The 9,306-nt window shown below is 49.1% G+C and overlaps 1 protein-coding gene and 1 long non-coding RNA gene across 3 annotated transcripts; one reads left to right on the plus strand and one right to left on the minus strand.

Annotated features, from left to right (window-relative positions):
* Positions 1-252: 252 nt before the first annotated feature.
* On the minus strand, positions 253-6,083 carry Grpel1 (GrpE-like 1, mitochondrial). Of its 2 annotated transcripts, XM_087584405.1 has the most exons (5): positions 5,998-6,083; positions 3,197-3,384; positions 2,352-2,514; positions 1,267-1,348; positions 253-904 (listed from the first exon to the last, which is right to left on the minus strand). In XM_087584405.1, exons 2-5 carry the CDS (start codon positions 3,295-3,297, stop codon positions 558-560), a joined length of 693 nt encoding a protein of 230 aa, XP_087440531.1. In that variant the 5' UTR covers positions 3,298-3,384; positions 5,998-6,083; the 3' UTR covers positions 253-557. The 2 variants fall into 2 exon arrangements, with proteins under 2 accessions (XP_087440531.1, NP_077813.1); NM_024487.4 differs by lacking the exon at positions 3,197-3,384 and having other exon boundaries at positions 265-904; positions 5,998-6,072.
* LOC148001404 (uncharacterized) lies at positions 5,661-6,919 on the plus strand. Its single transcript, XR_015637490.1, has 2 exons — positions 5,661-6,271; positions 6,634-6,919. It is a non-coding gene; the product is annotated as an uncharacterized LOC148001404 (long non-coding RNA).
* The last annotated feature ends 2,387 nt before the right edge of the window (positions 6,920-9,306 follow it).

Below are 9,306 nucleotides of genomic sequence, written 5' to 3' on the forward strand. Positions count from 1 at the left end.
AATAGAACCCTGTTTTGATGAACCCCGCCCAGCTGTAATGCAAGGAGCTCATTAATAAATACACCAGGACTCTGTCATTTCAGAGCAAGGGCAGGCATAGAAAGCCCAGTATTTGGAAGGAATGTGCTCTTGAACGTCTTAGCTTTGCTGGCAACAAGTGTTCCCATTCTGGCCCTTCCCGGCTTCCAGGGAGGACCACCGCCTGAGTGACACCAGCGCCTTGGCACTCAGAGGTAGACTGTGCAGCACAGATGTAGCCAAAGACCTTTTATTTGTGTAAAGTACTTAATCACAAGGTGGAACAGATACAACGTTAGCATGCTACTCCTGAGGCCCTGCTGGCCCTCTTCTGAAGTAGGTAATGCTAAACTCAATGACCAGACTCCCAGAGTCTCTGACACAGTGTGCAAGCAGCTTCATGTTCTGCTTAGCTTACTTAAGATTTCCAACAAGGCTGGGCAAGGGTCAGATGTGTTCACAGATGAGAAATTACAAGCCCGCCCACCCTTTGAGTTCTAGCAAGTGACCTACAAAGTCCAGAGCCTTGAGGGAGAGAGCTAAGCGTCCTTCACCACCCCCACCAAAGCTGGCCTCAGGGTGCGTCCATGCAGCTTGTAGCCCACCTTACTAACTAGTGCCACAGTGCCTGGTTCTTTCCCCTCCACAGGGGTGTGGAACAAGGCCTCATGTTCATAAGGGTCGAACTTTGCCCCAATGGGGTCAAGCCTGAGCAAGCCGTGTTTTGTGAACACCTTCTGAATCTGGACTTCAGTCATCACGAGCCCTTCATAAAGACTCTTCAGGTGAGGGTTGTTGTTGCTGACCTCCTCCTTTGGAACACTCTGGGTTGCCTTCTCTAGGATGTCTGCAACCTCCAGCAAGTCCTTGCAGAAACCCTGGATGCCTACATGGAGGAAAAGATGGTCTGCACTTAGTCTCAATTGCATGGGTTCCTCACACAGATGGATGTTTATGATTCCTGGTCAAATCATATGCCAAAGAACCACTGCACTTTAATAATTTAAAGCATCCAAAGGAGCCTTCTCTGGGATAAGAGCAGTTAACATGTGCAAAAATGAGTAGGAAAGGAAGAAAACAGGTAAAAAGGGAAATACTTAACGTGCCCTTGAGGCTCCCACACCAAGGTGGCAGGCCACGGCCAGCTGAGCAACACCAACAGGTAAAGGTGGTGGCAGCCCCATCACAGCCACATGCTCACAGCTGCAGCCCTGCTCCTTTCCCTCAGAGACCACAGTGTCTGCTCACCATATAACTTGGCCTCTTCTACCAGCTTCTGGCTTCTCTGCCGTAGATTCTCGGTATCTGCCAAAGCACGTTTGTATTTTTCCTTGGGGGACAAGGGGGGACATTATGTAACAAATTGTAAGACAACCATTCTGATTTTGAAATAATTAAACACATTCCAAATCACAACACAAATACAACCTGCCATCAGCTGAGGTTTTGGACAAAACCAGGACAGTAGAAAAGTAATTTATATCCCTGCTAGTGTCTACAAGAAGCAGGGAATGTTCTACCCAAGCCCACAATAGGAAAGAGCTAGAAGGTCCTTATGTGCTGACCGATACCTGTCACCTGTGGGGGAAGAATGTTACTTTCCTGTCCAACCTGAGGGGGTAGAAGCACATCACTAGGGCTCACCAACCTCAGTTCCTGCCTCCAAAGAGAGGAAGGAAGATCAGCTGGTAGGAAATCTCAAGGAGGCTGAGCTCACATGCCTGGCTAGATTATTACTGGGGTCAGAGACGATCCTTGCCTCTCTCCACTGTCCCTGTAGCTATTTCTGACCATCTTCAGCTTAATGTCCACTGGTGGACTCCAGAGGTCTCTACTATACCTCTAACCTCAGTTTTCAGGCAGTCATGGGGCAAGGTTCTAAGACAGCTTGTCCTGGTCTAGCCTTGGTGACTTGGGAAATGAAGGGACCACAGTGACAGCTATATGAGTGACACTACAAATTGCCCACATCCTTAAGGAACTTGACTGGTGCCTGCTTTTCAATATAGGGTGGTAATTGCTACCACTGACTCCCATACTCAACTCCTATGTTTAAACTTTTCTGGTTCCCTTTGAGTCCCAGCTCAGCCATAACAAGTCTTCCTCATTCATATGGAAAACACCATAGTATCAGAATTGTACAGCCAACACAGAAACTCCCAGGTCAGTAGCGGAGCCAAGAGGGTTTGAACTCTAGTTCCTATTTGGCAGTTTAGTTTGCTACCTGGGTCTGCAGCAGGCAGTAAACAATTAAATGGCTCTGCTCTGTTCCCTGTGAACTTGGAAGCTGCCGTATGGATCATGCAGGCAACCATCCAACTGAGGGTCCTTACCATGGTCTCCTTCAGCTGCTCTTCCAGCTTCACCTTCTCTTCCAGGAGGGTCTTGTCTGCAGAGGATGGATCTGTCTTTGGCTCACAATGCCCCAAGTCCTCTTCCAGGTTCTGGCCATTGTTCTTTTGTTTTGTAGCTGTGCACAACAAGCGAGGAGAAGGCCTAAGGAAAAGCCCACACATAAGTGAAGACAGCCTTTCAGCATGTTAAAGACAGCGAGCAGATTTTTAAGACATTTGGGCTTTTGAGATGGCTCAGTGGGTAAGGATACTGGCTACCAAGCCTGACAACCACATGGTAGAAAGAGCCAATTTCTCACAAGCTGCCCCATCCTCGACACACACTTGCTGTACAAATATTCAACCCTCTTCCCCTAACAAAGGAAATGTTTAAAACAAAAATTATAAATTTGGGTAATTTCAAACTATTCGCTAGAAAAGACTTAGATCTCACAAAGGTAATTGTGACATACAAAAGGCATGTGCTATGGGGCTGGGGAAGTGTCTCAGTAGGCAAAAGACCCTGCAGTACAATACTAAGACCTGAGTTTGCACTCCCAGAACCCACATAAGAAAGCCAAGTATGGAGGCACACCTAAAGTCCTAGCCTTGAGGTGGCAGAGACAGGCACTTCAGATTCCTGAAGTCCACTGGCCAGCCACCTTAGTCAAATCATGAGCTTCAAGCTGGCTTATTGGGTCAAGTCACCAAGCCAGTCATGACACAGTTCCCACGACCTATATGGTGGAAGGAGAAAACTAATTTCTACAAGTTGTCCTGACTTCCACACATTTGCTATGGCCCCCAACAAATATGAAAATGAGGGTGGGATAGAAGAAAGATACCTGATGTTGACCTTGGGCCTTCCCAATGTGCTCACATCACATACACCACCCAAAGAATGTGGATGCCTTTTTAGGTGTGTCAGTATGAGTGTATGCCACATGAGTGCAGTGTCCGAGGAGACCAGAAGAGGGATGCCCTGGAGCTGGAATTACAGGTGGTTGTAAACTGTCCAATATGAGCTTGGGTCCTACAGAAAAGAAGCAAAGACTCAACCACAGAACCATCTCCTACTTCTGCCACTATCCTAAGAGTCTTTAATTAACAGTATATGGCATAGGTGGCTCTAGCTGTCCCATCAGGTGGTATTAATGCACTCTGATACCCACCAGCTAACAAGATCAACTGACAAAAAGACAATTCACAGAAAGCAGCCCTGTCATTAAGTGACATGTGACTATGAACAATCTGTAATCCACGCTTGGCCTAGCTGTGTTCCTTATCTATCGTGTTCTAAGGTGTCTCCTAGAGTCCAAACACTCAGACTCCTTCATAGAACAAGGCCCACTGCACATGCTGCTGATGACAGTGGCCTAAGCAGAAATCTTGTCATCAGACAGAAAAAGTAAACACCCAAAACACAGTCACCTATGGCTGCAGGGAAATCCAGGACACTTGTTTTTCTTTTCTGAGCCAGGGCCCTGGCTGGCTTGGAATTTGATATGTAGAACAGGTTGGCCCCAAACTCAATAGGGCTCTGACTGCCTCTGCCTCAGTTAAAGGTGTGGACCGCAAGCTGATTTAACAAAAAGAAAAAAATGTGTTGCTATTATATTTATTATGTGCTTGTTTGTCTGTCTGTCCATGTGTGCCTTTGTATGTGTATATCTGTGTAAGTGTATGCCACGTGAGTTTGGGTACCTATGAAAGCCAAAACCACTGGATACTTTGGAGCTGGAATTGCAGGCAGTTGTGCTCTGTCTAAGTGTGGGTGCTAGGAACTAAACTTGAGTCCTCTACAAGAATAGCAAGCACTCTCAGCCACTGAGACTTCTCTCCAGCCCCTGTTTTTCTTTCTGATGCATTTGTTTACTCCGAGATTGAGTCTGGCAATAAATTTGCAATCTTCTAACCTCAGTCTCCCAGGTGCTGAGTCCTGGGATTGCAGTGCGCTCTTCTGCACAGATCCAAAGCAGGCCCAGGTGAGTTACAGGGTAGGGTGGGTAAGCGGTGCATTTCAGGAACTGGGAATCACTTGGACAGAGGGGTGGAAGTGGGAGTATGAGCGTTGTGCAGAGGAAAGGCAAAGAGAAGTCTAATGAATCCTCGACATGAACCTGAAGAGGCAGCCAGGAGGTATGGGATCTCCTGGAGCTGGAGTTACAGGCGGCTCTGACCCACTGTGGATGCTGGGAATTAAACCCAGGTAGGTCCTCCACAAAAGCAGCCAGTGTTTAACTACCGACCCCCCCAACCCCTGGCCCCAGCAGTGACCTCTTAATTTTATTTTTTATTCTGTCATGCTTTTAAAAAAGCTAAGAATCTGGGCTGGGGAGTTGGCTCAGTGGTGGAGAGCATTTGTTATTCTTGTAGAGGACCTAACTTTGATTCCCAGGTAACAACCAGCTAATTGTAACTCTTCTGACCTCTGAAGGCACTAGGCACACACATGGTGCATGGACCTATGTTCAGGCAAAACACCCATACACATGTGAAGCCTGCCTACAGTATGAATTATCTCCACCCCTGGGAGTGACAATCAGCCTTTCAGCAAGAGTTTTGCTGTACAGATACTTTCATGTAAGGAACTAGGACTAGGTCCCTCAGGGAAGAGGGAAGCCAAGCTTAGGGATATTGTGGAGTTATGACTAGCAGCTATACAGCTGTCCTTCCTACTAGAGCACCTTTCTTCAAAACCACAATTTAAGAGACAGACATGAACCAAGCTGGGGGATGGGACCGGATGGGAATCCTTCCTGTCAACTCTAAGCACCACAAGTAAGAAATGCTTCCACGGGAATACTCCAGACTGCTCACTGCTTAGCTCCCAGCTCTTTGCACAATGTAAGCCTGTTTTCATCTTGTGGTCACGTATAAGAGATCATCCACATGTTAACTCTCACTAGATGAAAAGGCCCGCTCCCATTCCGCTCAGTTTCCACAAGATTCGGGCAAAGTCGCTCTTTTTATTTTTTTTAAATCAACCAAAAACTTGGTTCCAGGAAGAAACAAGCTAAAGAAACTGAGCACTGCCTAACTTTGGAGGTGCGACTCAAAAGCCGGAAGCCACGAGTTAAGGTAAAGATTGCCAAAAAAATGGGCATTTATCTAATTAAACTGCGCACACTGTCTTTGTTGCTCCTTGGACTTCACATTCCGCGGAGGACAAAATGTGAGGGACAGTGGGAAAAGCCCATAACCAGGCAGCACACATTCTGGTTTGGATTAGGGATCAGTAACCCCAGCCCCTAGGCAGGCGGGCTTCTGCCTGGCTGCCTGACCTTGGGCAAGTCTCCCGCTTGTTGTCTTTTGCAATTCCAGGAGGGGTGGTGCCCCTATGCCGGTGAGAGTACCGTGTGTCGCCTGACAAGCAAATGGCGGAGCCTTCCACCTGACGCATCACCCAGATCCCCACATTTACGCCCCAGCGGCCCCACTCCTCGGCCCTCGGGCCCAGTTCGTGCAGCGCCGCACAGCAAACACCGGGACACCCGCGCGTTGAGGCCAGGCACGGGGATCCGACTGTGAGGATGAGACTTCAGGGCGCACGGGCACCGATGCGGGGACCAGACCTGCTGCTAATGTCCTCGCCAGAGCTCTGGGCCAAGAGTGGGGCCGACGCGGAGGAGCAGTGCTCTCTTACCTGAACGACAGCGCCAAAGCCGGGAGGCTGCGCCGCGCCAGCCTCACGCACCGAGCCGCCATGACTACCCCCGGGGTCGCGTCACTGCACTCACACTGCGCATGCGCGAAAGCCCCTACACCGGCTTCCCCACCTACTGCTGTTGTTTAGCTAATCCGTGATCGCCGTTGTTCTGATGGACAGATAATTTCCACCAATAATTGCGAGTCATGACAGAGTACCGGTTCCCCCTTCTCTGGTGGGCGGGGACTGAGGCTTCTGGGAGTCCCGGAAGGTGAGGAGGTGAAAGGTGAAGCGGGAGGGGTGGAGGGGGTGGAGGGAAACGGAGCTTCTGTGGGCGTGGGCGCGCCCGGAGATAGCCAATGAAGAGGAAGAGCGCCGGGGCGGGGCGGGGCGGGGCGGGAGGCGGCGAGCGCTGGGCTGGGGACCGTGGAACGCATGCCAGTTGACTGGTGTTCGCTCTAGGCTCCGGCTACATTCTGCCAACGTTTTTTTTTTTTGGGGGGTGGGGGGTGGCGTCCCGGGAAGGGACGGACCCCATCTCTACTACGTCTGCCGCAAGCACGCTATGTCAGCAGGCTGCCTGTGGACCGCCCGATGAGCATGACTTAGTTTTGTGCTTTCTGCCACCTCCAGTTTGCTCAGAATGCAACATAAGAAAATGAACTAACAGCAGTGTGTGCAGGAGAGCTTCGAGGATTTGGTGCAGATGTTTGGTCAGTACTATGGGGGAGGTCGCAAAGCTGAGAGATGTCTGAGGATGCTTTCTTGTATATGCAACTGCTTCCTTCCTCTCCCCGCTCCTTCAAATTCCGAGACGGAATTCCACGCTTCGTCTGTGGACTACAGTTTGCGAGTGCCCTCAAAAGGACCAAAAAGTCTATTATTTAACTTCGCTTTTATTAAAACCATTTCCTCAACACATGCTGCTTTTTGTCGGTGGCCTGGGGAACATGTCCACCCAAAAGCACAGCACTCACCTCATGGGGAATAAGTTAATTCTGGAGCCAATAATGAGTGCAGAAACAGTTTTAGGACACCCCAAATCCTACGTTCCAATGGGAAAACAGTTTCAGGACGTTTGCATAGTAGCAGAACAAAGAAAGCCACAATTCAAGTCGAAAAATGTATTAGTGGAAATGTTCGGTAGGTGATTACAGCAAACCGGAACCTCAGCTGCAGGCCTCATTCTTCGCCCTTTGATTGGTGGGGAATAAGGGTTTTGTTACTACGCGTCACCAAGATTTTAATCTGTTTATCTTGATGTTAGGTCTGACACAGAGTGGGGCAAAGAATCTATTTAATGGACTAAAGATAGCCCAAGATAAATTGCAATTAGGCCCTGCACCTGCAACGATTCAGCCTCTCCACAGTCATAGAGGTTTTAATTCTTTATTCAGCCTTTGCTGCAGTTTCCAGGAATCCTGGTTCATTGGTGTGTTGTAGGACAAGTGGCCTGATTTGTTAATTCATTAGGGCTGGGGTCGAGTAGGGGGAGAGGGGATACCGTTAGAGCACTAACGAAATGAAAAGGCATAATTGGATTGAGTCTATGGCACTCGGTGGTGATGGAACAGACCAACTGTGAAAAGGGAAATTGAGTGTGACGGGTATCAGATGATAGTGCGGTGCCACTGGCCCTTTTGTTAGGGAATGATACGGGCCAATGGGCAGGGCTGTGAATGGGCATATTTATGGTAAATTGTCATGTTGTTTGGGAATGGCTTTAAAAGTACTCTAGTTTTGGGGTTGGGGATTTAGCTCAGTGGTAGAGCGCTTGCCTAGCAAGCGCAAGGCCCTGGGTTCGTTCCCCAGCTCTGGAAAAAAAAAAAAAAGGAAAAAAAGTACTCTAGTTTTAAAAGGTGAGGTTTCTTGTAAGACTGTGGAAAAGTGTTGACAGTGCTGAAGCCGGCGGATGAATACCATGGGGCTTGTACAATTTCCTTTGAAGCTTTCTGGGATAAGACTTAAACCTCCTGTGGCTTTCCCTGGTAGTAGCAGCGGGTCACCAAACTGCATCTGTTTTGTGGAACATGGTTACTCTTAAATCTTGGGTCTTCTCACTTGCCGTAAGGCTTCAGAGAGATGATAATGCCCAGTACCAGCACGTCTGTAAGCAGAGACAGATGAAGAGTTCAAGCCGCTGTGTATGGAGGTATGGGTTTTTCCAGGGATGAGGCCCCTGGGAACTACCTTCTCAGTCCCAGGTTTTCCCGCTAGGAGGCATACTGGCCTGTGCTGCCACCTGGTGGCCCACTCGGGAACTACTTGAATGGAAGCCACCACAGACAATACTGTCTTAGGCAGTTGTGTGGTCCCCCTGAGGTCCAGAACTTCACCATCCACCTGGCCAGCAATCTACACACAGAGATGGAGTCGCCTGGAGAAAACACTTGGATTAGCTGTCCGAGTTCACATTCAACGGTGATCATGGACGGCCCAGCAGAGACAGGGATACCAGCAGATCGAATGAACACGTGGGGTGGGGTTCCAGAGAGGATGAAGGGGTGTTTACAGAGAAAAGCAGTCCTCAGAAGGTCATGCAGATGACTCACCAGCTTGGCTGTGGGCATGGTATGCATTATAGCATGATATGTTCTAGGTGCCAGGTGCTTTAAGATGTCCTCTTAGGGATCAGACCCAAGACTTGCTGAGGAGAGGAATAGTTGGCCAGGTTAGGTGAATCACACAGCTAAAAGACAGGGCTCTTGAGTATTCCTTCATATTGCCCAGCATGCACTGGGTGGGAGAGCACTGTCTCCCAATAGTGTCCATTACCGCCTTCAGCTGCATGGGGGCGGTACCTCAGCCAGGGGTGGCTCTTCATCCCCTCATGCAACTTGGAGGTCGTCCAGTTTGGAAACATCCAGGAATCAATGGATTGGGGGGGGGGGCTTCACTTTCTTCATCAACTTGACAGGATTGGAATCACCTACGGGGACACGTGGGGGCGTGTCTATGACACTATCACAGGGAACCTGCAGAGAGGTTTAACTGAGGGAAGATCCACTCTAAATGTGAGTAGCACCATCCTGTGGACTGAAGCCAAAGTGGAGAAGAAGAAAGCCTGAGGAACACTGGCTGTCGCTTCCCTCTGCTTCCTGGTCCTGTGAGCAGGCAGCCTCAAGCTACTGCTGCGTGCCTCCCTCACCAGGATGGACTGTAACCTTCATGAAGCAAAAAAAAAAAAAACAAAAACAAAAACAAAAACAAAAATAGAGCCCTTCTTCCCTCAGGGTGCTTGTTGCTGTTTTGTCCTAGCAATGGAAGAGGTAACCAGTTCTATAGATGGACTCCAAGGACCATCCC

Source organism: Rattus norvegicus, chromosome 14, assembly GCF_021556685.1.
Source record: "Rattus norvegicus strain SHRSP/BbbUtx chromosome 14, alternate assembly SHRSP_T2T, whole genome shotgun sequence".
NCBI classification, from domain to species: domain Eukaryota; kingdom Metazoa; phylum Chordata; class Mammalia; order Rodentia; family Muridae; genus Rattus; species Rattus norvegicus.